General features: G+C 32.2%; 1 protein-coding gene across 1 annotated transcript; it reads right to left on the reverse strand.

Annotated features, from left to right (window-relative positions):
- Positions 1–2002: 2002 nt before the first annotated feature.
- Positions 2003–11174, reverse strand: LOC103485640 (PH, RCC1 and FYVE domains-containing protein 1). Its single transcript, XM_008443314.3, has 9 exons — positions 10593–11174; positions 9035–9121; positions 7476–7565; positions 7270–7356; positions 7050–7169; positions 4203–6305; positions 3940–4086; positions 3041–3558; positions 2003–2457 (listed from the first exon to the last, which is right to left on the reverse strand). The coding sequence occupies exons 1-9, from the start codon at positions 10638–10640 to the stop codon at positions 2295–2297; spliced, it is 3363 nt and encodes a 1120-aa protein (XP_008441536.1). The 5' UTR covers positions 10641–11174; the 3' UTR covers positions 2003–2294.
- Between the last annotated feature and the right edge of the window lie 6292 nt (positions 11175–17466).

Here is a 17466-nt window from a genome sequence, read left to right on the forward strand (position 1 = left end):
TGTAAAAAAAGTAAACGATCGTGTAAAAAAAATAAATTATGGTTTAGAGAAATCTAAACGATAATTAAAAAAATCGTGTACCAAATTTTAAAAAATAAGCTCAAATCTAAATGATCAAATCTAAACAATGGTGTAACCAAATTTAAGCGTACCCAAATTAAATAATCGTATAACAAAATTAAACGATAGAATTGAAAAGATAAATTGAAACCATATCTAAATGATCGCATACAAAATAATAACCAAATTTAAACGATCGCAAATATATTACGCACGTGTTGTTGACGGCGTGGTTGATGCGTCTCTGGTCTTTATTCGTTTTCAAAATTGTTTTATACAGTGTAAATACTTTACAGCTTTGTTATAAGTACCCCAGCTTAAAAATATGTTAGTAAGTTAATTATTACGGTACTTGTATTATTTAAGAAGAAAAGCAAATGTTATGGAGTTGTGTATGTATTTTACTTAGAGAAGTGTCAACAAAAATGTCCAATTTCTATCTATAAAGAAATTGAAATAGGCCAAATTTTAATTTACAAATAGCAAAAAATAACTAAAAACAAAAGTATAAGTAAAAATAAAAGTTTGGTGAAAAAATAAAATAAAAATAAACCAGCTCAGATAAAAATCATTCCATGGGTTTTGTTCTTTACTAAATACCAATTCTGATCATACAATTGATTTGATCTGGTTCTTAGTTACTTCAAAACCCACGAAAGCGAACCATTTATCACTCCTATATATTTCTCTTTTTTTTTACTAGAAAAACATTAATAAAAAAACAATATATATTGTGGCTTTTGTTGGAAGTATAACCTCAAAGGTTACCAAATGTAAGGTCATTGTTGTGTTATGGAAAAGCTACCATTTCAATTGTCACGACTTCGATGCTAAATTACAATTGTTAATTGCTCTCTAAGGTTTTACACAACGACTAAACTCAAGCATACACTAGACAAAGAAAAGAATGGAACAAATAGAAACTTTTGCCTAGAAATAATATAGAAAGAACAAATGGAAAAATCGGAAACTCAAAGTTGTTTGTTATGAAGTTATGTGTTGTGAAATTGCAAAACTTCATTCTTTAAACAGAGGAGGAAAATAAAAGAACAAAATAATAGCTATTTTACGACGACTATAAACGAGTAGTTTCCAATGGCTAGTTTTTCATTTTTGTCTTTTCTATCGAAGTCATTTCCAACATCTTTTAAACCCGAGCTCCACTTGTCCCTCCTAAGTTTGAGCACCACTTTTTTCGCATTAAACTTGATTGCTTATATCATTTGTTTATATAAATGATTATCAAGAAACGAAAAAAACCTAATATATTTGATAATCAAAGTCTAATTCTTTGAAGATATAGGGTTATTCACCGCTATTCATTTGCTATATTGACCTTAAAAATAACCACTTTTATTTTTAAGTTATACGAGTACATTTTCATCTCTCAAATTAAATTGTTGCCCACAATTTGAGATCTACGGCCATAAGGTACATCTAATTTTTCATGTTTCAATTATAGATTTAACTTTACTAGTTCATCTACATTCAATTACTTGTAGTATATCATCTAAGAAGATAAATAATTAAATTGTTATGCAATTCAGAATATGAAATCTTATACAACAATGATTTCATAATCATTTCAATTTATGAAGTTTGGAATTGATTACTTATCAATTATTTGTTTTTCCTTGGATATGGTTTTGAAGGTCAAGAGTGAGTGGACAGCATCTAACCTTATTACAAAAGAAAAACACAAAAGTGACAGTTCGTTACCAATGCATAAAAAGGTCAAAAAAGGAGCTCATGGCTATGTCAACCAAGATATTGACATGAACAACTTCAGTCCATGAACGACAAAGACAAAGACAACCAACACTACAGCTGCCAAATAACCAATTTCTGATTTCACTGACAGAACCTAAGAAGAAAATAATCTTTTTTTCTTTTTTCTTTTTTTTTTTTTTCCTTTTTTGTGGGGATGATGAAAAAAAGAAAAGGACAAAAGAACAAAACTTTCTTTGACTTGCTATAATCTTAATGGATGATTTTTTATATACACTAAAGATTCAACAGGTCGTAAGAGGGTAGGTAAACCCATAAATAAATTGGACAAAATAATTTTGAGAGAGAAAGGGTTAGAAGGTAATAGCGTTATAAACAAAGGGCAAAGGATCCTACTAATTCCTCCTTTTTCTACCATTTCTTTTGCTCATCTTCAAAATCATCACAACTATGGTAACTTACATAGAATGGCTTTGGAGTAGGATTGTACTGGATTTTCCCCTTTGCTATAGTTGCTGTGAAGCTATTGAAACTGCATCGTCTGCTCTTTGTGACGTCAGACCCGAAACTGAAGACTTGTCCGAGTTGCGAACGTTATATCTCTCGTATACCTTTTCGCGGTTCTCTGACCACCAATTTTCTGCTTGATGCTCTCCAAATCTTCTCCGGCTGTAAATGAAATTATAATACACATTTTAGGAACATTTGAGCTTTTTATACTTTACTACAGATTCTAACAAGTATTACATGTCCTAAACCATGAAAAAACCATTAGATTGACATAGCTCAGAGTAATTTTTCAAAAAAAAAATTGTTTGTCTAAGAAAGAATTGTTTGTCTAAGAGAGTCTCTATCCTACAATTATTTTTTCTCTTAAAACGAAACTTCTAAGGAGTCTATTAGACCCACAGAAGAGGATAACCTAAGAACAGGGATAGAGCATACTCCCTCAGATGAACACAAATTAGTATTATTGTTCACTGTAATTGTAAATAATTGTAAAAGAGTTGACAGAAGTTAGTTTTGTTCTACACGATCTAACACATATCATGAGGCATCATTTTTTTTTTATAATTTCGAGAGCCCAAACAAAGCTCAGTTTACAAATAGGGAGCTTCAGCACATGGATTGCATATCCTGACCCAATAATTAAGTTGGAACTCGTGAAATTTGAAGTGACACCCAAGAGACAAAGATCACTGTATTTCTAGATGCTGAGATCTAAAAAGAAAACAAGGAAAAGAAACATCACCTGAAGCGCACACGTTTTAGATCCCGAGTACCATCCCTTAGAGCCACAAGAGTAATATATACACCAGGCTCATATTGTTCAATCCATTCAGCCTCAACTTGAGTAGCATTGACCACTGGAGAAGTTTTGGCTTTAGAATTATTGTCACCATCTTGTAAGGAATCAGAATCCTTGCCAACAGCTGCCATCGATGCACTACTGCTAACTGGCTGAGCACCTCCGTTATTTGGAAGTCTAGAATCTCGACTGTCAATTCTATCTTGATGAGTGCTTTCATTCGCTCCAGAAAGCTCCCTATATGAATGAGCTGTGCCATAGCTCCCTTGCCAAGCAGCAGCTTCAGATGCCGTTGGAGATGCACAGGAGTAGCTGCTAACTGAATCAGATCGTGAATGACGCTCTCCATTCATACTCAAATGGTAGCCTCCATTTGACTCCAAACCATTTGAAAGATGAACTGATCTCATTTTCTCAGCGTCATATACTCCAGGTGGTAACCTCTCAGCCATATCTTTAAGCTGGAGCAACGATAGGATACAATCAATTGTTAGAACCACAAGTATCATTTTCATAACATTTCTCAGGATGTTTAAGCATTGCGGAAGAAAGGAACCCAATTATAGCATAGAGAACATTCCTATTAGAAGCCCAAATCATTTCCTCTTATTTCGTTCATTCAACTACAAAAACAGCTACAAGTTAATTCTTTATGACTGAGTAATTTATCCATCAGAGATGAAGACCGCACACTTTACTGCATGATATTGTCAAAATGATTGTTCACAATAATTTTGCTGCATTCTTCTCTTTGAACTCAAACGAAGACAAATGTGAAGATCCAGAGATAGGCAGCTTTGTAGAATAGGGAAAATAGTCAAATACATTAAAAAGAAGATGACCTGAGCAGTTAGTAACTTGATGACTTCTTTGGCTGCTTTAGATTTACCAGATTCCTCGGCAGCCAAGGCCATGGCTTCTCGTGTTTTCTTCAAAGATTTCTGAAGCTCCTGTTCCTGGAGTTCACATTTCTGCCTCAGGCTCTCAACCTGTATTATGAGACATGAGACATCAACATAAAGATCACTCATTCAAGAAACCAAAACCACTAAATAGTACAAAGAACCAGTTTGAGAAGAATGGGGGGCAGGGCATAATGGCTTACCTGTGAACGCAATTTAAGCACTTCGTGATTCAAAAGATCATTTGTTTTCTTCAAACTATCAGTTATACTTTTGGAGAAGGAAAGTCCTGATGCTGTAGGAACAGGAGTGGCAGATCGAGGAGGGCTTGGTTTCCTTGAGAAAGGCGACACAGATCTAGAACTTACTCCAGAAGCAGTGAGGACAGGTTTTGGAGCTGTCCGTCGCAGATCAACAGCAGTTGATAATACAACATCTCTCAGCTGCAATAGCGAAGGTGCTTGAGAGGATCGAACAAGGGAGAAGGTATCAGCCTTCTTTCCTTGTTTAGCCGCTTTGTTGTCTAACTGCTTTATCAAATCCAAGTTGGAAGGAACTGACTTCGATATTTTCATATCAGTCTTATCAATCCTATCCTTGTTCTCACCTGAGAGGCCTGGCATAGCATTTTTCCTATTATTATTAATAGCTTCTGCTGCCTTCATCAGTTTTGTATAACATGAATCACACACACGATATAGTTTGCCAGGATTAGGAGCAAGTGCTGCTCTTAATGCTTTTCTTGAACTGCAAGAGTGGCAGTGCACAAGTCCACAATTATAACAGTTGTGCCTCTTCCGTGTAAACCCAAACGCCTGTCTGCAAGCAGAGCACTGTGACTGCTCAGCACTAGAAACCCACTTGTGAAGACAAATGGCAGCTGTGTAATTTGAACCACATGCTATATATTTCACATGTCTGTCCTTCAAAGCTTCTACCAGAGTTGGTGTCTTCCGATCTTCAACATCACCATGACCCAATCTCCCATTTGCACCCTTTCCCCATGTATAAACTTCATTTTTGGACGTTAATACCACCACATGATATGCACCACATGAAACTTCTTCAACAGATTCCCCAAAAAGCTTATCCTCTACCAAGCAAGGTATCTTTCCATCTGCACTGGGATTCCCAAGTTGTCCATAAACAGTACTTCCCATTGAGAAAACTTGCCCTGAAGTAGTCAAACCAACAGTAATGCTGTGACCACAAGCAACTTTGTGGAAATCATAATCAATTAGTGCCGGCACACATGTGGGTTTAAGCCTGGGCTCCTTATCTCCATGCCCCAGACGATTTTTATCTCCGTCGCCCCATGTAAATAGTTTACCCGATGAAATGCTCGAACTAGATTGTGTCACAATAACTTCAACTACAGCAGCAGTATGCCACACCCCACATGCAACAGCAATAGTCCTCAGGCCTGATAAAGATTCCACTTCTTTTGGATATGAAATATTTTCTCTGTCTCCATGGCCCAGTGCACCAAATGTTCCATCACCAAATGTAAAAAGCTGACCCATCGACGTCACCAGAGCTGTATGCCATGGACCACATGTCACTGAAGTAACTTGAAGTCCTTCAAGCGGACCAGAGACTCTCTTTGGTATCCAGTGGCTAACATCACTGCCATGACCAAGAAGCCCTGCATTGTGGGTACCATCACCCCATGTATAAAGCTCTCCCATTATTGTAACAGCACATGTATGGAACTCTCCACAAGCAACAAAAACGATACTGCTAGCTGCCAAGGATTCAACCATACGAGGTTGAATTACATCCTTCACCACACCATGGCCAAGGCGGCCTCCAGATTCCTCACCCCATGTAAACACTTCCCCTTGCCTTGTCACTAGCGCAGCATGCCTAACTCCACAGGCTATATGATGTATGTCTAGAACAATGTTAGACTCCAAAGGTCTTGGCAGAAGCACATCTGTCCTCAAGGTAATGTAACTACTATTTTTTTCAGCCCCAATCTTCACAATATTGTCACCAACAATCTCACCCCATATGTATACATCACCTAGAGCATCACAATCATCAGGCGCAGACCCATGGCTGGAGGTGCTGGGAGCACTTGAAACACTAACTCGCATAACATCAGAACTAGATCCTTTTACTTGCATATTTGTTTGGTTTAATGATACATGAGCTCTTTCCGACTTTGCAATGTTATTTTCAGGTTGAGAAGTCTTCAGAGATATATTTGCGTTGTAACCGACAAAAAATTCTGGAGAGCTGTTATCTCTATTCACGCTGTGAGAACTGTCACTTGGGCTATTTGAAGTCAATTCACAACCTTCCTGAAACGACATCAGCAAACCATGTAATAAACATGGAAATCCAAGCTACATGTGATATGATATTGTGCATACTGCATATAACATAACATTTCAAAAAGAACAATGTGTATTATAAAGGAGTGTATAAAAGAATGCTTTTAAAATTTGAAGCTCTAAAACTAACAAAAATTTGAAGCTCTAAAACTAACAAATATTTGAAGCTCTAAAACTAACAATTGAAGTTTCAAGAAATGAACTTTTAGAATTGTTACATCAATCTCAGTAAATTAAGGGCGGGAAAGGAATGCAAGCACAGACTGCACAGAGTCACTATTTAGTTCCAATTAAGTCCCAGTCACTATTTAGTTCCAATTAAGTCCCAGTTTCTTTTGCCGTATATCTCAATGCCTCTTCTTCTCTACACTTTTGCTTCTTCAAGGAGTTGCAGCATGGTTTTCGTTCTCTTGAAGCTGCATCTCCATATCTTGCACTGATCAGTTACAAAATTGAATTTAAGCAATGACCCACTCCAGGCCAAGCGAGCCAACAAAGAATTGGCCATATTCAAAAAATCAACAAATGACGATTATCCGATCCCGCATGCGCCAATCTTTAAAGTTATTTCTTAAAGGACGATGCTTCAATATTTGGTTTTAAAATGGGACGAACATAGACATCAAGCAAACAAGAAAATCAGCAAAGCAATCTAGGGGATAATAAAGTATAACAATTTATAAAACTGGTCTTTCAAGCAAAAGAGTTTACATCAAGATAGAGGCCTCCATCACTCCAGCCATCAATTTTGGAACGCCCACCTTGACCAGATGCAATTAAAGCTTTCAGGCCAGAAATCCAAGCCTCTGCCTCAACTTTATCCTTACAAATCTAAGGAGCAAGAACGTCAGTAACACCATTAGCATCAAATCAAAACACCAGTAAAAGATAATAGCTCCAAAATACAAATAGAGCAAAAATGTTCACCAACCAGATCAAGGGATCGCTTCCCGTTGTTGTATATAAGAGAGAATGATAAGTAATCCTTTTCTGGACGAAGATACCGTTCAAAGACAGCCTAAAGAAATTCAAGGTAATAGTAGAATAAATATCAAAGAAAGGATTAAGTAACAATTTGTGCTAATTGCATCAAATAAGAAAATAATTAGAGTGATAACCAATATATTAATATCTTACAGTTCTTTGTCCAGGTATAATTCGTGAGATTGAAGCTAACTTCAAACTCCTTTCACCTTTACTGGAAATCCAGATCAAGGAAGATTCATCCTAAAAAGAGGAGAAAAAACAATAGGAATAAGCCAAGAAATACTATCAAGCCACTAAGCTGAAAAACTGTAACTGTATACACAGAGTTAATAAATTTAAATTTAGATCTCTTCATTGCTCCAGGCTCCAAAATTCCATAGAAACAAATAAATAAAACTCCTTTCATCGATGTTCAATGAGCCAATCACAATATATTTTTCATAATGGTTGGCCTTACCCTTGCGAGGTAATTCCAGCACAATGGTAATAACACCACAAAAGCATATGGATTTTTTTAGGTTTTTTTAATGTTATTGTATGGGTACCTTCATTTATGCTGATGCGCATACAATTTAGTCATCATACAATTATGCAATTTTAAACAAACTTGTCTATTAAAGATCATTAAGATTCTTTTCTCCTTTCAACCTCACCTACATAATCCAAAGAACATAATGTGTACCAAACACGCAAATAATTATCATAATAAGTTGCAAGATTTTATCAAAATGCATTACAGTTGCAGCCAAAAGTGGCGGTAACAACTCACTTTCTTTAAGATAATGAACTAATTATTTAAAAACACGATCCCATTTACATTCTAGAAAATAAAATGCCAGTGAATGATCAACTTGTCAACATGTTGAGTAGATATATTTAAGGATTTTGACAAATATTAGAAGATTAAATTCTCTTCAACTAAAAGATACAAGGAAGTGACAAGCTTCAGGAATTGATGGGAAGAGAATACTGTGTGATTGTAATAGGTTTTCACATAGTTGAATTAATTATAGTCGGTCGTGATTTTTTTTTTTTATTTTAGAGTTTCTACATATATTCTTGTGTTCCTTATTTTTATTATTTTCTTATTAAGTTCTCAATTACTTTTGTTTATTCTTACGGAGGAACTGGGAGGCTTTTTCCAGCTACATATAGCCTCAACTAAATAAATATTAGAGGTTCAAATTTCTACTTTCACAGGTCATTGAACTAAAAATAAAAAAAGAAGCCACTGAATCGAATAACATTTCATTTTATAAGGAGTGAAAACAATGATTGAAACAGATAGAGAAATTTGAGTTACAGGTTCTTAAACTCATGAAATGAAGAATGCTATGCATATCACTCAAAAAGTACTAAAATTTCCCTACATCGCATTCTGATCAAGCTTACTTCCTCAGCTAATCCGTGAATTATCATTGTCTGTGGAACATTAAAATGAAGAAAACCGTGTTCAACACTGTCAGTGTTTAGATCACAAAACTTATCCCTAGTTTCTTGCAAGAAAATTATAAACTTTTAGCAACTGAATAAGTCACTAAAGCACCAATGCAAAAGGACTGCAAAGAGAGATCAGTATGTATACCACCAATTTTTCATCAATAATAATAAGCTAGTTTGGAAACTGTCAGAACAGAAAAGATAAATGTCTAAGGGATATAAAAATTTTATAAGACTAACTATAAAATCATTATTGGAACCAAACTCACACTAGAAAGCCTAAATGGACAGAACTTCGGCTTTCCTTTACGACCATATTTTAGTAGTTGAGCACCCTTCTTCAATGCAATTAATGCCTGCAAAATGATATCAACCTCGTGAAACTACCGCAAAGAGGAAAATCAAATTATAAGCAAAGCTGGATATTGAACAATGGCAAAGCGAGAAAAATGGCTTGGAGCATTTAGTTTCAGCTTCAAGACGGGGTTGAAGAAGTAAAAAAGAGAAATATTAGCAACAAAAAAAGAAAAGAAAGAAAAACCACGATAACTCCCTTAGCCTACAGGGTTGAGAGCTCAAAAATCACATGACCATCCATCAAAGATCAGTTCTAAAGAGGCAGAAATTCCATAACAGATTGTTCAACAAAAACAACATTGCCAATCAATCTTAGGAAAAGTCAGAAGCATAACTTGATTAGCTTCAGAAATTTACTAATAGTCAGTTCTGAATAGTACATCCAGGTTACTCTTACAGCTTTGCAAACTCAAAAGTGGCTATGGCTAATCAGCATATCTTCAGTTACAAATATTATATGTTAAATACATACTATTCTGCTTTGAGTTGTTTATAACTTAACTTCCAAAACTTTTTGACATCATGCCAGTGTACTTACTATGTTGCACAAGGAGTTCAAAAGTTCAGAACTAGATTAAATACAAAGCTGAAGTACTCCCACGGTCATCAGTGGGCAATTGTAGAAGATAGCAAGTCATTTCGCTATGCAATTAAGGGAATGTTAAATATCTGAGCATCGAGAAAAATCAGATATAGTTTACACTCTTCATTCTTTTTTTTTTTTTTTTTTTTTTTTTTTTTTTTTTTTTTTTTTTTGGGGAAAAGGTTTACATTTTTCATTCTAATCCCCAAGTAAAAGAGAAAAAACAAAATATAAAACTTAAAGGACCCAGCTAATTGTCTCTTAATTGCAAAAGAAAAATAAATCTCCAAAGAACTCTTCCCAATATATCTACAGAATCGGGCACTGTATCTTTTGAAAGAAAAAAAATTGTTGATAAATATTACCGATGTTTTTAACTTAACGAAACCATAAACGAAGATAACATCCCTAAATTGCATGTAATAATCTCTCGTTATATCATCGAAATTAAGTCTATAAACTTAACATAAAAATTGAACATCGAACAAGATTTGGATTCGAAATAGTTCTCTTAACTGCCTCTTAAGTTAATCGGAAAAACTCAATTTCAAAGTAATTTCAATCAGTCCATCAAAGTTCAGCATCTCCTCAATAACAAAGACCTATGACTTCGTATATCTAACAGATTTTAGTCAATGTAGAGAGAGATAAATAACGGAAATGAAATTATGTAGTACAGAGAAAATATCATGAATTCCTTTCTCTTCCACGATTCGATTTTGACCAAGAACATCCTAACAATTCCGAAAATTCAGCTAATTACGTTGGAAAAAAAATGGTTGAAGTTTCGGATAAAAAGAAGAAATCCAACGCAAGAAAGTCGGAAGCGAAAGGGAATAGAGTTGAGAGTGAAGATAAAACGTGGAAACAGAGAGGAAGAAGAAGACCTGCTCGATATCACGGTCGGCATTTGCATAGCTAAAAGGATCTGCCATTCCATGTGAAAAATTCGCCAAAACTCCACCACCCGCTCTGATCACTCCGCCGCTCTCCGGTCATCCTATACGGCGACTGAATCTTCCGTACACTAACATCAACGGTCACATCAGGCCCACCGCAGCGCTTCCTCTCTCTCTCTTTCTCTAAAACTCACTGCTGACAAAGAAAAACAAAATTCCACAGCTCTCTCCTCCTCGTCCTTCCCCAAAAGCCTTGTAGATCTGTCACTCCTTGGAAGCCAAAGTCCTAGAAATTCCATTCGAAAGACTGAATCCAAAACATCCTCGTAGCCTCGGCTTAAAATCTTAGAAATGAGAAGAAAAAACTGAAAAATAGCCTCCAAAACGGTTGGTGAGCATCCAAAGATGTCTTCTGGGCAATGAAACTGCTTCGGACGGCGTAAAAACTAAAGTCCTGAAGGGCGCCGGCGACGGAAAAAAACGAGAACCGGACGGAGGAGACAAAGGAGACTAGAGAGGAAAAAAAAAAGACGTAGTCGGAAGTCTGTAAAAAGTAGCGAGTCAAAGACGGGAAATAGAAGAAAACCAATTAAACCAAAAATAAAAGGAAACTTATATTAAAAAAAAAAAAAAAAAATCATTTTTCTTAAATACAATATTTACCGGATAGTGAAGGAAGAAAGAAGAATTATCTCTCTACCTCCACCTCCACCTCTACCTGCCAACAAAATCTAATTTTAATTAATTTTATTCCCTATAAAGTTATTTACAAATTAATTTTCGGTATTCCTTCTTCTCTTTTTTATTTACAATTTTGAGTATTTAGGATTTAATAAAATCAAATAAAAAATATGTACATTCTACAGCAGTTGACAATTGACATTTGAATCTATGACTTTCATCTGCTTATTTACATACATTTGTATTTATCTCATTCTTCTAATTTCTTATGAATTGCTATCACGAAGACACATTTCCAACAAAACAAATTCATCATTAAAACTTATCTAACAAAATTCATAATTTAAAGTCATAATTTTTGGATTACATTCTATTGTTTTTTTTTTTCTTTCTTTTTTCTTTTTTCTTTTTTTTAGAAGAGAATATAACACAGCCATATATAGTATTTTAAATTGTATTCATATATTATATATAAAACATATTGAATATTCATTTAAGTTAAATTTTAATTCATTTTACAAAGAATATATATTTGAGACATGGACAAATATTTTAATTTAGATAACAGCCTCAGTTTTCTTCAATACACCAGACCATCTCGGTTGGTTTTTATTGTTGTTAATATTATTATTTATTTAAATCTCTTCAATTTTATTTTTTTCTTATACTAATGGGGGCTTGTTTTAGTCAAATTAATTTTGATTAACCATATATTTTATTTGGTTTTGTATTGACTTCAAAATTAACCATATATTTTATTGAATCATCAATCTTATTCTTTGAACTATTCTTCAATTGATTGATTTTTAATATTTTATCATATTAAAATAGTGTCTCCATTTATGCTTTGCAAAATCCTCTTCTTTTTTTCTTTCTTTCTTTTTAATTATGAATTGCAATCTCATTAATATAAGAGTTTGTTTATATTATTTTATGAATAACGTTAATTAATCCCATTGATAATACTTCACTCTATATATACAAAATTTAATTGATTTCTTATTTACGCACACAAATTCTAATTAGTGTTGTAAACATTTATTTCAAAACAAATTTATCTCATAAATTAAAACCAAGGAATTCTTTTCTTTAGTTTGGTGGATTGATTTAGGGGTGCTTATAAATTGAGATTAATATGTATATTGGAGCTCTAACTAATTTTTGTTTGTTTCTTTTTTTAATAGTTGACTCTGAATTGCATTTTTAAAAAAGTTTATTCTAAATTGATTTCGACCGTTTTATATTTTCTCAACGTTTAATTTTATTCCAATAGCTATCTCAATTTTAAAGAATATCTGATAGGTTTTAATATTTTAATTTTTTTTTTAATAACTAATCCATCTTTTAGGTATAATTTTTCTTTTTCTTTTATCTAATTAAGGGTATGTTAGATTGACCGGAGAAACTTTTTTTTTAAAAAAAAAAAAGAAAAACTTTAAACGCTTTCAATAATAATTGTTTTAAATCCACTTTAAAAAATTATTTTAAGCAAGACTCATTAAAAAAAATTAATTTTTAAACTAAATCCATATTCCAAATAAACACCAATCCTTAAGGTTTGTAATGTAATGTGTTTGGTGTTTGGGATTGAGCGCTTTGGTTTCTATTTGTGACATTAAACTCGTTCTGTTTCACAATTTTCAACAATCCAACTCTCTTTTCCATCATTTTAACGTTTTGAGATATCTCGTTCTCATCCCATCCTCAATTCGACAACTATTCCAATGGGCTTCGAATTTTTAGTAGTCTTGATTACATTTTAGTCTCCCAACCAACTCTTAATATGTATGTCTAATAAATTTGTGAATTGAAAATCTATATATTGAATAAGGTTAAAGAACATATTTTGTACACAAAATTAAAAATGCATTAAACTCTTTTTAATTATCTAATGGGTTTTTTAAAAACAAAAATTATTTATATTTTAAGATAGAAAAATCACTTTCAATAAAAAAACTCGTTATACTTAATTTTGTTTTGAAATATATATTTTGTTCACTCTATCGTCATTGACAATTCTCTTACGTCAAGCACATATTTTAAAATTTTGAGAAGATATAAAATTAAAAACAAAAATTAAACATTATGTTTTATTTTATTTTATTTTTTGTTAATATAGTCTTGCAACCTTCTATAGAGCATTATTTTATACAGCTGATTTTAAACAAACATCCGTATATGTCTTACCATATTTAATAATACAGTTTAAATAAAGTGTTTTTTATTTGGGAAATTTTCATAAATGTAACAAAACACCAAATATTTACGGTCCGCGTAACAAAAGCCATAAAATTAAACATTTTTTAAATATTAGGGGCCGTTTGGGGGAAGGGTTGGGTTATGGAGGGTTAGAATTATGATAAACCTAGTGTTATGATAAACCTTGGATTATGATAAGATGTGTTTGGGGGAAGAGTTACGGAGGAAGTGTTATGATAAAATGTGTTTGGGGGAAGGGTTATGAAGGAAGTGTTATGATAAGATGTGTTTGGGAGAAGAGTTATGTGGGTAGGGTTATGATAAATTAAGGAAGAGTTGAAGAAGAGTTAAAGAAAAGTTGAAGAAGGGTTAAGAAGTGTTGAAGAATGATTGAGGAAAAGTTGAAGAATTGTTAAGAAGGGTTTGAGGAAGGGCTAAGGGGCTAAAACTAGGGTTACATAACCCTTCCCCCAAAAGAGGGTTGGATTACATAACCCTAACCCCCCATAACCCAACCCTTCCCCCAAACGCCCCCTTATAGGTTTACCCTTATGTCCTTTTTCCCATTGATTTGTCTATCGTCTTTCTTCTTCTTCTTTTTTTTCTTTGTTCCCGTTTTCGTCTATTCCATCATCTTTCATTCTTTCCTTTTTTTTCAAATATAAAAATATATATTTTTTAAACTTTTATTTGGTGTTCAATATTGTGTACTATAAAAGATTGAAAAAAAATGTTGTTTAGATTTGGAGAGTCAAATTTTAATAATCATGTACAAAAAGTAGCCAAAAACGATTGAGATAACCAAATCTAAACAATAGTATAAAAAAATTAGACAAATCTAAATTATCCGGTACCAAAAAGAATCTTACAAAAAATCGTTTAGCCAATCTAAACGATCGTGTGAATTTAAAAAATAAATCATTTAGATTTGGTTACTCGTGTATCAAATAATAGTCAAATATGAGCGATCATATACTAAATATATCACGCGCATTGTTGACGGGACATTTTTGTATTCTTCATTGTGAGCTTGTGCGCTTTTTCCATTTTTATAATTGTTTCATAAAGCGTAAATATTTTGCACTTTATTATATTTTTTTAAAAATCTCTTATTGTTTTATGACAAATATATAAATATAATATTATATTAAACCTTTTAGAAAATTAATTATAACATTGTGGATTGATGTTGGATCCATTGATTTTCAAATCCTTTGTATCGGAGGATTGTTTTTGTTTAAGAAAAATGAAGCATTGTAATCATCATTTTGAATGTATAATATTAGGATGAAAACTATTTTTTTTACTCAAATTGACAACAACTTCATACATTAATCTACTAAATATCATTAATTCTTTGGTCTTATCTCTTGAATTTCAATACATTCATACTTTTTACTATAATCTTACCTTTTTCATTTCTTATGAACGTGACTATCAAAATGAATAAATAATATTGAGATAATCTAATTCCAACCATTATTCTATTTTTACAAGTCACAGTTTTTTTTTTTTTCAATTTTCTTTCTGCTTTGTTTCTCTAAAAAAAATGTAATCTAATTATTTTATAGCACTAGATAAATAAATATGCACACAAGTTAATGTGTGTTGATTTGTGATGAATATACCAACAATACATTATTTAATTCATACCACAATTTTATTTAAAAAGTGAGACAAAAAAAAGTTAAATCAGGAAACTAAAAGGTAAATTTGATCACAAAGTAAAAGTAATTAATAAGTTATATTTTGCTTTCGGTAAATTGACGAATTTAAATGGAAAAATTTATCTACCATATTTGAGAAATAATACTCCGTTAAGCATTTAATTATGTGAATGTCTAATTTATACGCAAATTCAACTCAAGAACCTCCTCTTCAAAAAACCTCGCAACACTAAAAGCGATCTCTTATGTGCCTTCAATATTCGCATTATTTTCAAACTATATCAGACTCCATAAATATAGAATCAAACCCGAAATGTAACAAAGCCTTTAGCCTATCAAGGATGACCCACGGCTCTACACGCAAATGATCATATTCCCCTTGCATTTTTATGATCACACAAACCAAGCCCCTCCCCCTTTCCATTAGAAAAAACTATATAATTGTAATGATCTTTTATTGAATAAAATATTATGTGTATTTACAATCAAGGAAAAGACCTATGTGATAAATAAGGCAACAAATAATATAGGATAATATATTCTTAATTACAAAGGAATATATACATTAATAATAATAATTCAATATATTCTGTGTATTAAAATGGAAATCTGTGATATTAATATATATTTTCTTACGAAATTGAAAATGGTACCTCTAAAATTGTTATACTATACGACTGATGTGGACATTTGATGGGAAGAAAAGTAATGCGCTTAACTCCCCAAATTAAAGTAGGAGGTCCAAAAAAGAAAAGGTCTTCAAATCACATTAATGAAGAAAATAACATCTTTCTTTATCTGTTGTGGTGCTCACTGCTCATCACTTTAATTTTTGAAAATAAAAAAAAAAAAAAAAAACAAAAAATCTTAATTCATTTTTTTCCTAAGTTCTTTTTGTGTAGTGCTAGCCCTCTAAATTTTAAAAATAACCATTTTGAATTTTTATTGATGTTTTACATAAGGTGCATTATATAATTTAAAAGTTGGAAGGATTAGAATGAGATTATTGAGATTTTTTTTTTATTTTTATTTTTTTGGAATAAAAGAAAAGAAAAAGAGTTGTAGATGAATATGAATAATAATATGTGATAATATATATGATGATGGCATCTTGTAATTTAAAGGGTAAGAATAAGAATATGAAGGGGGATTTAAATGAAATGATGAGAAAATGCATGGGTTTACGTTTATCCAAAAATGATGAAATTCTCACAAATAATAATTAAAAGCTAAGGGGGCATCCCATTCTTTGTCCAATTCCTATTGGATCACCTTCCTGGTTTTTCTTTTTTCTCACACACCCATCAAAAAATGAAAGAAAAGAAAAGAAAGAACTCTAAACAATTTACATGAAACCATCAAAATAACACATATGCTTTTTTTTTTTTTAAGTAAAAGCAAAGGTAAACACCCAAAATTTAGAGAACACACATAAGAAGTCACAACAACATCCATTCGTTGGAGGTGTTCTTCAATCTAAACACAAAAGATAGATCTTGGTTTTAGTGATCAAGAGAAGCCAAATTCAAGAATAAATGAATTTAAATAATAATAATAAAAAAAAAAAAAAAAAAAGAAAGAAAGAAAATGACAATGCTGAGGGTGAGAGGTTGGAAATTGAGGAGTATCCCAAATAGTTGTGTTAGGAGAATAGAAAGGGATGAATTTAAAATGGAACGGAGAAGAAATCGAAAAGCAATAATAGCACGTGATTAGTGGGAGCATCATTTAAACTTGTTGTACAAGTAATAACCACAATTCCTTATTAAAAGAACCAACAAAGCTAATTTTTTTTTTAATTTTAATTTTAATTTTATCAAAGTTAGAGATTCTGATCCCAATATCCACAAAGTATTTTATTAAATTAATAACTTTAAACTTTAATATATAAATGATGATTTTATGCTATTGGTTTAATTGTATATGATGTAAATAATGTGGAGTACATAAAATAAATGTTACAATTGAATAAACTATTGAAATGTGAAATGAGAAATAAATAAATAAAGGGTTGAGAATATCTAGGGAGTTAGAGAAATGTGAACTGTATTATCGAAATTCTCGGTTTGGATTTGGCGGGCAAACTGAGGAGTTTAAGGAAGATCACATTCTAACATTTCTTTAGAGGAAAAAAACATCAACCAAAACTTAAAAGCTCTCTCTCTCTCTTTAATTTATTCATAAAACAATGGAAATTTGGATAAATCAATCATGTTTTTTTTTTTTTTATTGTTTTGAAAATGTTATTCAACACTACAATAATTATAAATGAAAGATTGAACTTTCAACTTACAGGACGACGCTCATGTTAATAG

The sequence above is a fragment of the Cucumis melo genome, chromosome 3 (assembly GCF_025177605.1).
Source record: "Cucumis melo cultivar AY chromosome 3, USDA_Cmelo_AY_1.0, whole genome shotgun sequence".
Taxonomy (NCBI): Eukaryota; Viridiplantae; Streptophyta; class Magnoliopsida; order Cucurbitales; family Cucurbitaceae; genus Cucumis; species Cucumis melo.